The following is a 17,411-nucleotide window of genomic DNA, read 5'->3' as shown; positions in this document are numbered from 1 at the left end:
CTGTCCTTGCTTCAGCATTTTTTGGTTGTGTGCTCTGTAGTTACTGACAGTTCAGGCATGCATCTCTGAACTGCTGGTCAAATATGTGCCAAAGCGCATGAAAAACCTGATCTTGAATTCAGCAGGAGGATTTGTCTGGTTTTATTGTGGGGCAGAGGGTGAAACCTGAGGAGTGATTGATGATAGATGAATGGCCTAATGAATGAATCCAGTCTGTTAACTGCTGTGCAGGATGTGGAGCCAGAAATCTGAATACACTGTGAATCCAAACTTTGGCTGCCTAGCCAAAGAGAAAATGGGATTAATGGAAAATTCATCTCTGATACTCTAGCTATATTTCTCTCTGGTGGTTCCCTATTAAATTAAAAGTACATTTGATGCAACTGTGTTGTCTTTGGGAGAGTAAGTCATAACCTTACTGGTGACGTGTTAAGTAATCTTACAAAAGGGAGGTTTTTCTGGAGTTCTCAAAAAATATTTTTAAGAACTCCCTTCCACAGCCTGCCTCAAATTACATGGTTTGCCATTATTATGTTTACTATAAAAGTAGATTCTGAATATTTAAAGTGATGAAGTTTCTTTCTCTAAAGTTAGAAGGACAGAATTTGGGTTTAAATTGAAAAATTAAGTTAGGCTTTTTTATTGAAGTGCATGTCTTCTGCACAGTTGGGAGGGTTACCGTAAGTCTGGTCTGTATATATAATGTATACAGATGTGTGCAAAAAGTATTTTCCATGTGCTGTTTAATCACTTGGACATATTGCCTTATACTTGAATTTGAACATTTCCCAAGATTTTTTGGACTTCTGGCAGACCAGTTGAAGCAGCAGGATTTCATTTTGCTTTTGGATGTCTAGAAAACCATGACTGGTCTTTGCCTGCAGATCAGTTATCATAGGAGCGCAGCAAGTCTGGCACTCCCGGTGCCATCAGACTGATCATGGATGTGGTGCACGGTTCTCCGTGAGTGATGAAATCCTGATCCACTGGGAACTCCTGTTTTCTATATGTATACAGATTCTATGGTGCTTGTGTTCAAGGGGTGGCCTCTTCAGGGGAGTTGAAGAGAAACTTCCTCTGGCCTGGAAAGTCCTTGGACTGTGGACAGGGGGAAGCTGGAAGGCTATGTGAGGAGAAGTATCATCATTTACTTGCATCTTTGGAGGAGGCTTTGCTTGTAGGACAGCAAGGTGTGGGACTAGGGGAACCTTTGGTATGGGCCAGTAGCGTAGTCATTGCGTTCTTATATGTGCCTAGAAAATCAGTAGCTTTCAGTGCCGTTCTACCTAAAACTGCAAAATTCTGGGAATCCTTTGTGAATAGCTTCTGTACGAGTCCAAAAACTTGACTGCAGAATTTTTTAGGTGTTATGCAGATGATTGCCCAAAGCCAATGTCAGAGGAGTGCTTCAGGGTACCGCTCTGGGCAGCAAGGGAGTGGATAGAGATGAAATTGCATATCTTCAAGGTCTGCTAGAAAACAAAATTGAGCAAAACCAAATATTGGTACTGTTGTTCTGTTCTCAGAAGTATTGTCGTGCAGGCTGCCCAGAAACTTAAAATTTGATCCTCATCCCTGATTCTTGATGCAGCTTAGCTGTGCTGCTATACTTCGTTGCCTTTGGAAATGGGGTGCAGCTGTTCAGTATCCAATGTCAAAATACTGTATTGTTTCATCCTGCTTGATGGCCTTGCTACAGAAAAGGAGGATTAGTGGCAGCTGGAACCAATATGCCTCTAGTTTTTAAAACAGTTGGAAATTTTCCCCTTCATTTTGCAAGTCAAATAGAGGAATTCAAATCCATCATTCTCTGTGAGCAGGTTGATTCTGTAATTTGTTTATATTCCCTCTTTCATGTGCATGTCAAATTTTGCTGGTTTATGTCTCCCTGTTTAATCTTTGTTGGTAAGAGATGCCCATTTTCTGTGGGAAGCTGGTGACGGGGGGCAGGGAGAAGCAGAAAAGAAATCCAGCTCCTAGTGGTGAAATAAAGGGTTTCAGAGCAAGGAAAAATACAGGAACACTTTGAAAGGTAATTAATTAACCTCCTTACTTTGCGCATAAAGTGAGCATGTAATGATTAAAATCACTTTTAAATGCTTCTCTTCTAATTTGGTGCTATTTTACTGAAACGTAAAATTATTCCCAAACAGAGGAGGATCATTAGGATTAACCCTACCATGTACCTTAATGCATTTGATTTTTTTTGCTGTGTTTTTTTTCTTGTTGCCCTCAGATTTTGCCCTGGTACCTTTAGTGCTATGGGAGCAGTGTCTGTTCGATATGGAGAAAGCACAGTATGGGCTGAAACTAGTCGAGTTTGGTTATTCGGACACGGAAGAGAGATCTGCAGAGGGGCCCTTACTCAGTGCCTCTGCATTCGGGAAGCTCGAAGCCTTTCCCGAGTCCAGCGAGGTTGCTGTGGAAATATGTGGTTGGAGGCAGGCCAAAGCATCACTGTCGATGTAGTGATAAAAATCCTCCTGTGCAGCAGAAAAGAGCAATCCAGCTCTAATACTCCACCCTTTAGCTCCACTCCTCTAAACTCATAAATTTACAGCTGTGGAATTTCTCACATACACTTAATTTGGTAGGATTTTGTGAAATAGGCTGCACGGATTTCAGCTCTGCTTTTAAACCAGGTCAGACTTCGAGAAATGTGGTCACCTAACTCCGTTTTCCAGCAGCTTCCGAGGCTTTTATGTGAATAAATCCAGACTGTCTTGGTTTTTTCCCCAGTCTGTGGGCTTGAGCATATGGTATAGTCATACACCTAGGCTTGCTGGTAGGTTTTTTGTATGAGCAAACTAAAGACAGAAGAGGCAATTCCAGATGGGTATTCAGTTCTGCAAAATCATGCCAGGTTCATTATATGTAAAATGCAAAGTTTTAAAAGAGTAGAAACAAAATTTGTCTTAATTTGTCAAAGTCGAGTAAGTTCAAATCCTGAAAAGCAAATGATGAGATTGACTCAAATACTGTTTTCATTTTATTTTGTCCCAGGAATAGTCCTTGGGATGGTAGGCAAAGGGAAGTTTTGAGTACCATTATAGCCATATATTTGTGATGCGTGGGGTAACTACGTTTATAAATTAGGAGAAATTAGGAGAAGGCATCTTTAACTCCACATGAAAGGTAGCTAGATGAGAGTTTAGTTGTGTCTCACCTATGAGTGAAAAGTCTTGCATTCATCCTAGCCAGCTGGTTTTGAATGTTCCTAAAATGAAATACTATGCCTCTGTCAAACATGACCCACAAGTTAATAATATAACAGGTAGAATATATACCTAATATGGTATACAAGGTATTCCTAATAAGTGAATGTAAAGAAGCAATTGTTGCACATTTCAAGAGCCGTAATCAGAAAGGAATGGTGATTGTTTGGGTTTTTTTTTCCTAAAGGCAAGATTAAATAGCACAATACAACATTGTGAAACTTTCCTCTCGGATTTAGAGAGAATTTTGATCAAAATGACAAGCCAGCTCAGAATTTCCCATGGAAGTTCCATGGCACAGAGCCGCGAAGTTGTATTTTAAATACATAGAAGTGCTTTAATATGATTTTTGTGTTGTTTCTCTGTAGTTAAGTATTTTGGATTTCCATGGGGGGAGTGTAAGTTATATTTGTAGCAATCCAAACTACATTTGATGTTTCCATTTTCCAAGTTCAGTGAAATTATACTATTTCATCACTCAAAATCTGAAATAGTAGACTAGGATCAATGTAGAGTTCATGGGGGAAGCATCTGTATGCATATATATTTATTTTTATGTGTATATATTTCATTTACTAGAAACTATTTTTCAGGCATTTTAGAGATCTCATATGATTCCTTTATGGGAGCAACCTTATGTCGAATCTGATGCCACCTGAAATAAAGGCACTGGAGCCACCAATAAATAAATAAAGCCAAGGAGCCACCAGCAGTCTCATAGAATGGTTTGGGTTGGAAGGGACCTTAAAGATCATCTAGTTCCTACCCCCTTGCTGCAGGCAGGGACACCCTCCACTAGACCAGGCTGCCCAAAGCCCCATCCAACCTGGCCTTGAACACTTCCAGGGAGGGGGCATCCACAACCTCTCTGGGCAACCTGTTCCAGTGCCTCACCAGCCTCACAGTAAAGAATTTCTTCCTAATATCTCATCTAAATCTACCCTTCCTCAGCTTGACGCCATTACCCCTTGTCCTGTCACTCCATGCCCTTGTAACCAGTCCCTCTCCAGCTTTCCTGTAGGCCCCCTTTAGGTACTGGAAGGCTGCTATAAGGTCTCCCCGGAGCCTTCTCTTCTCCAGGCTGAACAACCCCAACTCTCTCAGCCTGTCTTCATAGGAGAGGTGCTCCAGCCTTCTGGTCATCTTTGTGGCCCTCCTCTGGACCTGCTCAAACCAAGTCCATGTCTGTCTTATGTTGGGGACCCCAGAGCTGGTACTCCAGGTGGGGTCTCATGAGAGCAGAGTAGAGGGGCAGAATCACGTCCCTCAAGGTGCTGGGGACACTTCTTTTGATGCAGCCCAGGACGTGGTTGGCTTTCTGGGCTGCAAATGCACATTGCTGAGTCACGTTGAGCATTTCATCAACCAGCACCCCCAAGTCCTTCTCCTCAGGGCTGCTCTCAATCTGTTTTCTGCCCAGGCTGTAGTTGTGCTTGGGATTGCCCTGACCCATGTGCAGGACCTTGCACTTGGCCTTGTTGAACTTCATGTGGTTTGCACAGGCCCACCTCTCAAGCCTGTCAAGGTCCCTCTGGATGACATCCCTTTCCTCCAGCATGTCGACCACACTGAAGACCCCAGGTCTTCCTTTTTTCCCTTTTAAAAAAGTGGGGGGTTATGTTTCCCTTTTTCCAGTCAACAGGAACTTCACCAGACTGCCACAAATCCTCACATAAAATGGAGAGTGGCTTAGCAACTTCATCCACCAGTTCCCTCAGGACCCACAGATGCATCTCATCAGGTCCCATGGACTTGTGCACCTTCAGGTTCCTTAGATATTCTCAAACCTGATCTTCCTCTACAGCGGGTGGTTCTTCATTCTCCCAGTCCCTGCCTTCTGTGATCTGGGCAGTGTGGCTCAAGCATTTGCCAATGAAGACTGAGGCAAAGAAGTCGTTGAGTACCTCAGCCTTCTCCATATCCCAGGTAACCAGGTCCTCTGTTTCCTTCCAGAGAGGGTCCAGGTTTTCCCTAGTCTTCCTTTTATCACTGATGTACCTATAGAAGCTTTTCTTGTTGCCCCTGATGTCCCTGGCCAGATGTAATTCTATCAGGGCTTTAGCTTTCCTAATTTGATCCCTGGCTGGTTGGACAGTTTCTCTGTATTCTTCCCAGGCTACCCACCCTTGCTTCCACCCTCTATAGGCTTCCTTTTTGTGCTTGAGTTTTCCCAGGAGCTCCTTGTTCATCCATGTAGGCCTCCTGGTGTTTTTGCCTGACTTCTTCCTTGGATGCATTGCTCCTGAGCTTGGAGGAAGTGATCCTTGAATACTAGCCAGGTGTCTTGGGCCTCTCTTCACTCCAGAGCTTTGTCCCATGGTACTCTACCTAGCAGGTCCCTGAAAAGGCCAGTCTGCTCTCCTGAAGTCCAGGGTAGTCAACGTGCTGTGTGCCTTCCTTGCTGCACTGAGGATCTTGAACTCCACCATTTCATGGTCACTGCAGCCAAGGCTACCCTTGAGCTTCATGTCCCCACCAGCTCCTCTTTGCTGGTGAGAACAAGGTCCAGCATAGCACCTCTCCTCGTTGGCTTCTCTGTCACTTGGAGAAGGAAGTTATCATCAATGCATTCCAGGAACCTCCTGGATTGCCTGTGCCCTGCTGTTTTGTCCTTCCAACAGATACTGGGGTAGTTGGAATCCCCCATGAGAACCAGGACTTGTGAACGTGAGGCTGCTCCTGTCTGTCTATAGAGGGCCTCATCCACTTGGTCTTCCTGGTTGGGTGGCCTGTAGCAGACCGCCACCACAGTGTCCCCTGTCCCTGCCCTCCCTTTAATCCTGACCCATAACCTCTTGGTTGGCTCCTCATCCATCCCCAGGCAGATCTCCATGCTCTCCAGCTGGTCATGGACATACTTCATTTGGGCTTCTGTCTTGTGCAGTTGGAAACCTATTAACCAGCGGTCAGGACTACGTGGTAAACTTTCAAACCAGGGCATTGCAATACAGGTCCTTAACTCTGCCCTGGTGTATATTTATATTCACAGAGAGAACTGTTTTCCACATAAGAGTAGGCATATTCCCTACAGTTTGGGTCGAAAGCCTAGGTAGTCTACGGAGACAGCATACATAGTCTGTGAATCTGTCTACTGCGTACCAAACGAATACGTGCAAGTCCCAGCATACTCACAAAAACTATATATAAAATAATACTTTGACAACAGTCTCCAGCATAAACGGGATTTTAAACTAACAACTAAAATACCCACAGACATGAGTTACGTCTGTTGGCCTGTCACGATAGCTTCTGAAAGGGCTACGATTGATCTGTGCTTAGCTTTAGATAAAAAGTAGGTGTTGGAATCTGCTGAAAAGGGGGACCTCTGGAATGACTTTCGTGGGAGCAAACAGCATGACAGTGTGTGCTTGAAATAGTCAGAAGCAGCATGTAACAGCAGCGTTCAGGCTGCTTCACCCTGCATTGCCCACCATGCGCCTTGTTAGATGCATTCTGGGTGTTTTTCTGCATTTGCCTAAATAGTGAGTGTGTGCCATGACACTGAGGAAATAATATGCATTCTGAATTTGATGCTGGCTCCTGTTGCTTAGGATGCCACTGGCCATTCTTGTCGCTGGATAAATGACAATTGCCAGCAGCATCAACCAGGGTGACTAAAACCATGGAAATAAGGGAAATCATGTTGAGCGTATCCTGGTTGCTTTCAGAGGACGGCCAAAAAAGCCAAGCCAACAAAACAAGTACAGACAACTGAAAGTAGTGGAATTATTCCATGAGACTCAGGTAGCCTCTGGTGGCTGATACAAGTTAGTTATTCTGCAAGGTGTTTTTTATTAGGTGACTACAGATGTGAATACTTTGAGTTTTCCCTGGCAAAACATGCAGCAGAATTTCAAGTGCTAAACCCAGAATTTTTTAATGAAGTTTGGTGGTTGGTACATTATTTATGAAGAGCGAAAAGTGCCAAGCTGGCCCTGGGATGTGTCAGCCATTTGTTCTTCTGTCATAGACAGTGTCAGAGCTCAGGCCTCGGGAACTTAATTTAGCTGATAATAGCACCACTTTCATTTATAATTTAATCTGAAGGTTCCTGCCTAGGGTCAAAGTAATAGACAGCCAATAGACAGGGCCTGACTGCTTCTCCTCAGCCTGTGGAGCCTTCCCTCACCTCTGTGCTTGATCGTTCGTTGTGGCCTTTCCACTCTGCCATCGCAAGAGTTCGTATCACTGCTCGGTGTACTAGATTTGGGGGCAAATCCTGCTGAAAGTATTTCTGCAAAAGTGCTTGTATGGGTGGGATTTTTAAGCAGAACTGTTTTACTCCATAATGACATTTAAAGGAAAACGTGTGTGTAATATGTTACGGAGGTGGGACTTGGGGTGAGAGGTAATTCTACTGATATAGAAATTTGTTAAAACTGTGCAACCAGTAGGTCTACGATTCTAGGCATTGAGGAGAAAATGATCAATTAATTTTTTGGGGGTTTTTTTGTTACTATTAAAGTTACATTTGGCTATAAAACTTGGTCCTTATTTATGGTAACCACCACACTCTGGTGAGAGAGCTGTCATTGCCCGTCACCAACTCTGGCAGTTTAAGCCTGCAGCCATGGCCCTGTTGCTGTGAGGCAGTAGCACAGCAAAGTTGTTGGGAAGGTTAGAGGTCTGACCTCATGCAGTGCAACAGGGACTTCAGGCAGTTAGGTCTGCTTACATACAGCAAGTTTCTAGTGGGTTTCTTTTGCTTGAGAAGAGGCAAAGTCGCTGCCCCTGTAAGGAAACAGCTTGCATTTGATATTCTTTCTGCATTGTCCTATACTTGAATTGCATTTTTCTGCTGCCATCACAGGAAGATTTCTTGGCCAGACAGGCTAGAGGTATGCGTATCCATTTCTGCTTTATAGTTACAAGTTTGGGGCATTTTGCAATGTTATAAAAGGCACTAAAGGTGACCCAGTTTACCCAAGTGACTACTACTGTTAGTGGTATTTGACAGTTAATTTCAAGATTGTTATCCTATTAACAAATCTGCTTGTGACTCTTAATGTAAAAGTTTCATTGACATAGTGCAGTGAATAAAAACATACTGAGGGAAAACAAAAAATATACCCTTCTGGTGTTAGACATGACACTTAAATTGGAATATCTCTTGAAGAAATAGAAATTAATCCTTTTCTCTCTAATCTGCCCAAACCTGCTATCTTGATGTATCTTGGGGGCAAGGAAAGCTGAAGTGTCAGGAAACGTAACAACTTTTTCTGTCTTCAAAATTTTCTTCTTGTTAAGCTTTCTGGTCTTGTAGACTTTGTTCCTACAGAGCTTTACAGTTGGCATTTCAGTTTGTTTTGCCATTACCATAATGTTGTGAGGATTACTTACTTTCCAACATTGGTCCACAGTTTCTTGCAACTTGATCCCAGAGTGCTTGGCTTTTGGGGCTTGGGGTTATTTTCCTCATGAATGAATTTTCAGTCGCGGAGCCACTAAGTTTAATCCTTTGGCAGGGAATGGCTTCACATCTTCTATTTCTGTCCAACAAATCTTCTTCAAATAACCTTTGGTTTACTTTCCTCAGACATTTTTAAATCTGTTGCTTCTCTTAAGCTGAAGAGATTCTTAAATCTTTGAGCTTTGTAGCTTAGTATTCATCTCTTGTGTAAATGTTAAATTAGTTCAGGCTCTATATTTGTCCGTGAATCTAAGTCTTCTTAAAGCTTTAACTTCGCCTACGGTTCTTCCTGCTTTGGAAAGCAGTGCATGGAGCCTCTGCCGCTTATTTTGTCACATCCCCACCCTCTTCCCTGTATCCCTGCCCATGCCCAGACCAGCTGTTCGCTACTTCTGCTCATTCTTTAATCTACTGCACAGCAAGGTCACCTTTCCCTCCCTCCTCACTTGCATCAGCTTCATGCTTCTCACTGCTCGGCAGCTTCAGGTAGGATGGACGAGCACAACAGCACAAGCAGAGTTGGGGGGGCAGGGAGTGGATTTCCACAGTCCATCATAACCACTGAGTTAAAAATGAATGTCTTAGCTGAATGCTAGAGAACATTTCCCTGTTTTGGCACTGTAGTATTGTACAGAGTAGGAAAGTACATAGAAATACACATTTCTTAGTCTTCACTGCTCTGCCATCAGTCTGTGTATGTTTTTATGTTCCCTTCAGCTACAGACCTTTATTCTTATTCAATTATATGCCTTAATGCATATATTTATGTGGTGGTTTAACCTTGGCTGGACGCCAGGTATCCACCAAGCCGTTCTGTCACTCCCCTCTTCAGCAGGACAGGGAGGGGAGAAAAATAAGATGAAAAAAATAAACCCCAAAAAACCGCTTATGGGTCAAGATAAAGGCAGTTTAATAAAGCAAAAACTAAAGGCTGTGTGCGGAAACAAAGCAAGACCAAAAGATTTATTCTCTACTTCCCATCAGCAGGTAATGTCTGGCCACTTCCCAGGAAGCAGGGCTTCACTACACATAGCGGTTGCTCCGCAAGACAAACGTTGTAAATAACAAATGCCCCCTTTTCCTCCTCCTTTCTTTCAGCTTCTTATTGCTGAGCAGACATCATATGGTTTGGGATATCCCGTTGGTCAGTTTGGGTCAGCTGTCCTGGCTGTGTCCCCTCCTAAGATCTTGCCCACCCCCAGCCTACTGGTGAGAGGGGTAGAAATGTTGGAGAGAGACAGCCTTGATGCTGTGCCAGCGCTGCCCAGCAGTGGCCAAAACCCTGGTGTGTTACCAACACCTTGCTGGCTGCCAATGCACAGCACAGCACTGTGAGGGCTGCTGTGGGGAAAAATAACTCCATCTCGCCAGACCCTATACAATTTAATAGTTTGTGCTAATTAAAATCACCTGCTATATATATATAGGCTAAGATTTTTACAAATTCTGGCATCCAAGCTGAGTACCTTCAGAAGAACCAAGTAGGTGGCCCTTTCTTATATGGCTTTTCAGTCAGTTGTGTATTCTGGATGTGTACTTTCCATACCTCAGCTCAGTGGTTCCTTTTCTCTCTCTTTCTCCCTGGTGGCATAGCAGTAGTGACAGGACAGAAGCGTCTTGAATTTTTTAATTTTTGCAGTCAAGTCTTATGATTATTCCTTGACTTAGTGCTTTTGCATGGTCTTCTGTGCAGCTGTTCGGCAGGTTACCTTCTGATTTGAATCTGAATGTGTGCATGCAGTTTACTGTTGATAAAACTTAGCAGTTGTAGTTTTTTTTATTGCTAAAGTTTGACTATAGTTGGTGGATGTTGATACTGGTTGAGTATTCAGCATAGTAGAGCATATATGGGGAATCTTTGAAATGCTTCCGATGGAGTCCAGGTTTGAGGGGATCTTCTGGGAGGGATTTGCCTGGTGGTGGTGAACGTTGCAAAACTGTGAGTTTGGATCATGGGGGCTTCCTGAGTTAGGGGAGAGGAGAAATAGAGTCTGATGGAGAGAATGGAAGCAAAGCCTGAAGGAAATTGATGTTGGGTGTCCATTAACTAGCATGCTAAGGCGTCACTGGCTGTCTTGTTGAGGCAATAGTATAGCGGTTAGACAAGGAAATGCAACAGCCGAACTTCCCCTTATGGTCAGGGAGGAAATCTGAATGCCCTCCCCAGGGACTGCATCTACCACCTACAACCACTGTTCACTGGTGCATCCTGCCGAATGAGTAGAGTGAGTAGATTTTCCTTACCGTAGTCAGACCTGCCTTCAGAAGATAGCTGCAGGCACCAGCTGGCCAAGTGCTTTTGGTTTAAGATACATCTCCAGTGCAAGGAACTAATACGTGTTGTTCTAAACTAAACTGGGTTTTTTTCCCTATTTCTTCCTTATAGCCTCGTCACGTATTCAACATGCTGAAGAAGTACGTGCGTGCTGAGCAGAAGGACAGGCAGCACACTCTCAAACACTTTGAACATGTCCGCATGGTAGACCCAAAGAAAGCTGCCCAAATCAGATCTCAGGTAATCTCCACTGAGGGTTAATGGGGTCGTGTTCGATAATAACCATTGTGAAGTTTCTGTCAACCTATTTTTTTAAAAAATACCTGACGCCTTTCTGTGGACAACTTTACATGCAATAAAAAATAATCTGCTTTCTGGCAGGACATTAAGGCAAAGTGATGTAGGAGTAAGGTGGGTATAATTTGTCTTCTGAGAAGAACTGAAAAGCAGGTTTTCTGTCTATCCAGACAGTGAGTCAGTCGTGGGTGTTTCCTGAGGAGCCCTCCAGAGCATTAATGCCCAAAGCCTTTATTTAGCGCTTTGGTAAATAATACCTCTGGGAAAATGTCAGTAATAGATTTAGCGACCACACATGGTTATGCTTCCCTCAGCTGAAGTGGTGTAGCCATCTGACTGCAACCAACCTTTCTATAGTCGTTGCAGAGGTACTTGCAGCATCTATAAATGTGATTACTGTGATGCGCTCAAGTTTAACATGTTCTTTTAAAATAGGCAGTGTAATTCATGGCATTTCAACTGCTGAGTATTACTGCAGTCCTCAACATGTATGTTTTGGAACAGCTTTTATGTTGCCTTCGTAAATCATGGAGGGTAAGAAAGGAAAAAAAAAAAAAAAAGACTGAATATGTAGCTGGTTTTCAAAACAGCAGTTAAAATTGTAGGCACAATGGATAAGCTGTAAAAAAAGTGTGCTGCAATCTGCAGAATCAGCCACTATTCCCTCTGCAGGGTGCAATGGGAAGCGCTGTTCCAGCCACAGTTCTTGAACTGACTGGCATCACTAAAAGCCAGATCAAAACCATATACCTCCCTGGATGGCACAAGTGGCATATTGGACTTCTCAGACATCTATTCCAGACAGACTTGTACACTGAGGTCATGCTGTCTTGAAATTGCTAGCGTTAGAAATGCACACTTCTAACAGTCTTCTGCAGTGACGGTTGTCCTTCCCTTGTCTTAAACATTAAAGCATGTCCTTTTGCATCTAACGTAAGTTTTTAGTTTCTAAACCACTGGATTATTAAATAGCAAAAACTAGTGAAATTTTGCAGACTACGGATTGTGTGGCAGCACAGGTGAAGAATGGAAACTTACATTTTGATAAAAGCAGTGCAGTGTATTGCTTAGTGTATCATAGGAAGGAGTATTTCTACAGTATTGTTTGCTTCTTGAATTGGTTAGAAGGTTGGGGCAATGTAGGCTGGAGGACCTGATGGGGAATTTTTTTCAGTGGAAAGTGGAAAACAAAATATTTTGTTCAAAAGCATAAATACTAGCTTTCAATTTGAAGAAATCATACTGGTTTTTTTTCATTGAAATTGCTCTCTGCAAGCCATTTTCCTCTTTAAGCCTAATTGCCCTGTCATTCTTCTAAGATGCACCTCAATTTCCCTTTCTACTGAGAGAGGTGATACTTGTGGAGTGTACCCTGGGGGAGCCTATATCATGGGATGTCGTGACTCAACCTATAGCAGCGTGAGGGAGCCGGAGGTGATAGAGTGGTAATCACACGAGACAATGTAGTAATGCTTCTGGGTGAAAATATGTTTGGTTTTAGCTGAAAATATTTGCAAACGTTTTTACCAAGAAAATTGGAGCTTTTTTCAGAGGGTGCTGTTTCTTTTTGCAATATTAGGATAAAGGAAGAAAAAAAAGGCAAAAATCAGCTGAAACATTTTGATGCAGCAGTCATCATGCCTCACTTGGTTTGCATGTTATGTGGAAACTTATGGGTATGGGCAAATGTAAATGTTATTGAAGGGTAAATGAGGCTGCAGATTTCTGCCACAATATCTGCTTGTGTACATGCAAATGTAAACCCCTACTTTAAATTACTGCATTCCCATGGGATTTCAGGTAGTTGCTATGGAAGAGCATCTAGAACACTATTTTTGTAGCAGCTGTAGGAGAGAGATGAATTTTGCAATGGATTTGACAGCTTCAGTACACAGACCATGCTGAAATCTTAGACCTAGCACAAGTGAAAACTGTCTTGCTCTCTATAACCTATAAAATTTGTAATAATGCCAAATTAGCAGTAGTATTCCCCTCCTTAAAATACTTTTATTTCCATAGGTTATGACACATCTACGTGTGATATATGAACGCATGAACCAGTCTCTCTCCTTCCTCTACAATGTGCCTGCTGTGGCAGAGGAGATCCAGGATGAAGTCGGTATGCAAACTATTAATGTAGAAAAAGGGAAATATTTCTGTGATAAGAAATTACCACCAAAAGCTAAAATACACCATCTTACTTCTATCGATATACTGTCCCAGCTGAAAAATAGGAGAGTAAACTTGCCAATGTTTTTAAATTATAAATTAAATTATAATGAATACTTGGAAGACAAATCCTGTATAACCCATGCAGTGACATCATGATATTGTTGTAAATGTTCTTCCTGAAATATGTTAATTTACGTTTGGAGCCTCCATGCTGTAATGGAAACAGCTATTGACAATGAGATTTCGCAAATCCTTCCTGGGTTTGGATATTTAATTTACATGGTAAGTATTTACATTATCTGATGTAGACGTTTTGGAAATCCCCCAGCTAAAGAATGAGTTGCAGACCCACGCATCTGAGGAGAATATAAGTATCAACTGGAGGTTGCTAAGTGCAACTTGGCAGTATCTTACTGGTCATGCATTTGGTTCTTGGTTAGTTGGTCAAATGGGTATCTCCTCTCTCATTTTTCTGGTGCACAGGCTGGACCAGTCAGGGAGCAACAGTCCCACGTTTGCATCTTCCTTGAGTGCTGTCACAGCAGACAGCTGTGAGGGAGAATGGTATTTCCTCCCATTCAGGTTCCTGCTCTTGGCTGTGGCATTGCTGCTACAGTGACATCTCTGTCACGGCACTTGGACTCTGCTGTGTTGCTGCTGTTACAGCAAGGCAACTTCACTTACCCTATATTAATTTCAGATACAGCCACAGCTCTGGACATCATGTTGCTAACGTACTTCTTTAAGAAAAGTAATACGTGGACGAACGCAGAGGCTGGAGATGGGACAGTCGCTGTCTTTGGAGCAGCTTTTTTCACAAGATTTAACACTCTGCCAAACGGCAGTTAATGGATTCGTTTCACAAATAATCAGCCTCAGCTGACTAAGTAAATTATTGATTTCTTTAAAACACAAGGGAAGGAGGCGTGCCATTGCTCTAAGGATTAGGATGCATTGAGGACACGGGGAGGGGGATGGACAGAGAGTAGTGGGGGATTCATTTGCCCAAAGCACAGGTTAGGAAGGAGATGTGCTGCTACTTGTAAGGCAGCTTGAGAGGACTGGGGATGAGATCAGGAGGTTGGCAAAGGGGTTGGGAAGGAACAAAAAGATAACCAAATTAGTAATTATCCTTCACCATGTGTTTCTGTGCTCCACAGTTTTAAGGCTCAATCAACAGTCTCAGTCTGCAGTTGTAGAGAGCTGTTCGGGGGGTCGGGGGGGAACCCACTATGTTATTGATCATTTGAAAGTACATAACTTCTGTAGCAAAGGAGATGCCAGTGCTGTTGGGTCTTTGAGACACTCAGTTTGTTTTCTTTCTGCACCACCATTATTCTTCCATCATTCCCGTGGGTTTTTTGCTTGAACTTTCAATTTCTTCTAATATTGGTAATGTTAACGCTTGTTGGTGAGGACATTCTTCTAAATTTTCTTCTCCCTCCTAAATACTGAAATGGAATGGGAATTTCAGAGGCTTTGAAGTGACATGGGACCAAAAGTCTATTAACTGCTAAGTAGTTTACAAAAATCTGACTCCTAATCTCAAATGTAATACTAATTTTTAGGAGGGAAAAGAGCCTAAAATTAGTAGAATACTATTTCCTAATAAGATGAGAGGACTAAGATATCTCAAAGAAAAAGTCTATCACAGTCTCTCGAGTCCCTACCTTGATTTTTGTGGGTTTGGGCATACTAAAAATTCTTCAAAGCATTGCAAAGTTTAAAGCAATGAAGAATAAGTTCTCATACTGGGAGTTACCAGGCAGCAGAAATTAAAGAAGGCACTGTCACATCTGGGCTGTACTAGATAAAATAGTTTTCAGTAATGAGAAGAAAGCCTATTCTCTTTCAGTATCAACATTCTCCTTGGTAAGATCGGCTGTATACTTGGTTTTACATACTGGTTTTACTGGAAGTTCGTTGAGGTTCCCATCTGTTGAAGGAGACAGTATTCTTCTAACTTAGAGCACTGATCAGTCTGTTTCAAATTCTGTTCTGAAATTACTGAATTTCTTAGTCTCTGTACTCTTCCTAAACCCATGGAACAGAAAATCTATTACAGCTGCAGTATCTGTGGAGAAGTAAAATACTAATAAAATTGCACTTCATAACATTCCCAAGAAATATTCTAACTCTCATCAAAAAGAAAAATGTTTCATTAAATACCTTTTGTTAGAACCATTCACTTAGAAAGTCTGAGTCAGTGGAGAAGTTGAAAAATAATCTAGGTAAGAACATCTCACACATACAGTGTCTGAATAATAAATCACATGTAAGGAAGCATAGTTGAAAATATGCTAGGCTAGGATGCAAGTTAGATGGTTGATGTTTTAGTTTTTTTGTTCATTATACTTTCAGTTTCTAGTTCCATGCTTTATTTACTGCAGAGTTCTTCATGAACAATTTTCATCCTGAGGAATTAATAATCTTTGCTTTAGAAGACACAGCTCTGACAAAGGTAGTTTTTCCTTAAATTGAACAAGTAGTTCTGTGAGCAGCAAAATAAATGAGATCTAGTTTCCTGTGAATTTGTACCGTGGGTTAAATTCCTCTAATATCTAATAAGGTGCTGGGTTTTACTAGATTTTCTCATTGCTAGAAATATTATGCCCTATTTTGCAGAGTTTCTCCCAGTATTAGCTGTTGACAAATTTGAATCTCAGGTTTTGGGATTTAATTATTTTTTTAGAAACTAAAGTAGAAGTACATTAAAATTTCCCTTATGCCTTCCTGACAGTCCACTACCAAAGGTTCATCCGTGAGGAATAGGTGCTATTCCGTCATTGGAAAGTATATGTGTCTGAAGTTAAGGTGCAAACTTTGTAGTTTCTGTCTGTAATTTTTGAAGTCTTTATGCTGAGCAATGAGTTTGGATTATATGAAAGAGAATCTAGAGTTATTCCTGGGGCATAGCAGCTGCATAGAGAACGTTTTCTTCAACAATCTGAAGATTTTTGAATTAACGCTTGGTGATCAGATGAATCACAATCCAGCAGTTGAACATTTGACGTTCCTTTAAAATACAGGATATTTTTGAAGTTCCTACCTCAAAAGGCAGGTTCATAGCCATAGTTTAAAGGTGTGGAATCCAAAATACAAAATCCAGCTTCTATGCTAAAAGCAGCCTTTTAAAACTTCTGGTTATTTTCAGAACTCCAGCAGAGATGATGGTGGGAAGTTAGGGTAAAATTTAAAAGTGTTGTAGTCCTTATCTGCAGGTGTCCATCACCAGTTGACATCTGTTGGCCTAAACAGAAGATGTCTTGATTTGCATATATAGATACATAGGAAGACCCAAAGCACTCCGAAGGGTAGAAAGCAGCACATACATGAAGTGAGGATTTTTTTGCTAAGCATTTGACCAACGTATAACAGCCTGCCTGACTGCAACTGTTAGGACAAAGGTTGGAAAGTGTAACGCAGGTCATTTGTGTAGGAGACCATTTGGTGTTCTGGCTGCAAATGATTTCTCAAGGGGCAGTGATGCAAATGTGCTGCAAACGAGGTCACTCTCAGCAACTGATGTAGTTCTTGATGTTAAGTGGTGTTTCTCATGGGCAAGAGTATGCTCCATGAATAGGAGAGTGGCACAAAAAAGTCTGAGAAGAGAGATTTATTTGCACACTGCAGGTGAGCAGATTATTTGGTTACCTTGGTATTTGTACTCACCTTTTCCCTCTGATAAATCTCATATACTATTTAATATGTACAAAAGCTCAGAGAAAGCAATGGCAGGCTCTAAGAGAAATCAGCAGTTCCTTTGGGCACATCCTGCTTTAAATCCTTACTTGATTAAACTGCTTATCCATGTATGTAAAAGGCAATTTATGCTGGGAGTGGCACAGCAGGCACAGCTTCTGAATCAGAAGCTACGTCAGAGCTTTGTGCATCAGTCTAATGGGCAGGCAGTGAGCTGAATTTTTATTGTCTTTGCTGCTCTGTTTCCAAACTGATGTCCTCAAGTCCATGTTTTGTAGCCCACCACTGATGAAATATTCAGCACCGCCTACCACAGCAGTATCGTAACTAAGCTCTGAAA

The 17,411-nt window shown here is 42.0% G+C and overlaps 1 protein-coding gene across 2 annotated transcripts in view; it reads left to right on the top strand.

The window, feature by feature from the left end:
* The window catches only part of APP (amyloid beta precursor protein), a 231,690-nt gene that overhangs the window by 167,764 nt on the left and 46,515 nt on the right, over positions 1 to 17,411 (top strand). For both annotated transcript variants that reach the window (XM_054842302.1, XM_054842225.1), the window contains 2 exons: positions 11,012 to 11,140; positions 13,217 to 13,316. In XM_054842302.1, the coding sequence (XP_054698277.1) occupies positions 11,012 to 11,140; positions 13,217 to 13,316 (229 nt within the window). The remainder of the gene's footprint in view (positions 1 to 11,011; positions 11,141 to 13,216; positions 13,317 to 17,411) is intronic.

The sequence above is a fragment of the Grus americana genome, chromosome 1 (assembly GCF_028858705.1).
Source record: "Grus americana isolate bGruAme1 chromosome 1, bGruAme1.mat, whole genome shotgun sequence".
Classification (NCBI taxonomy): Eukaryota; Metazoa; Chordata; class Aves; order Gruiformes; family Gruidae; genus Grus; species Grus americana.
Note: the sequence above shows the minus strand (reverse complement) of the source record. Positions and strands in the feature narration are given on the sequence as shown.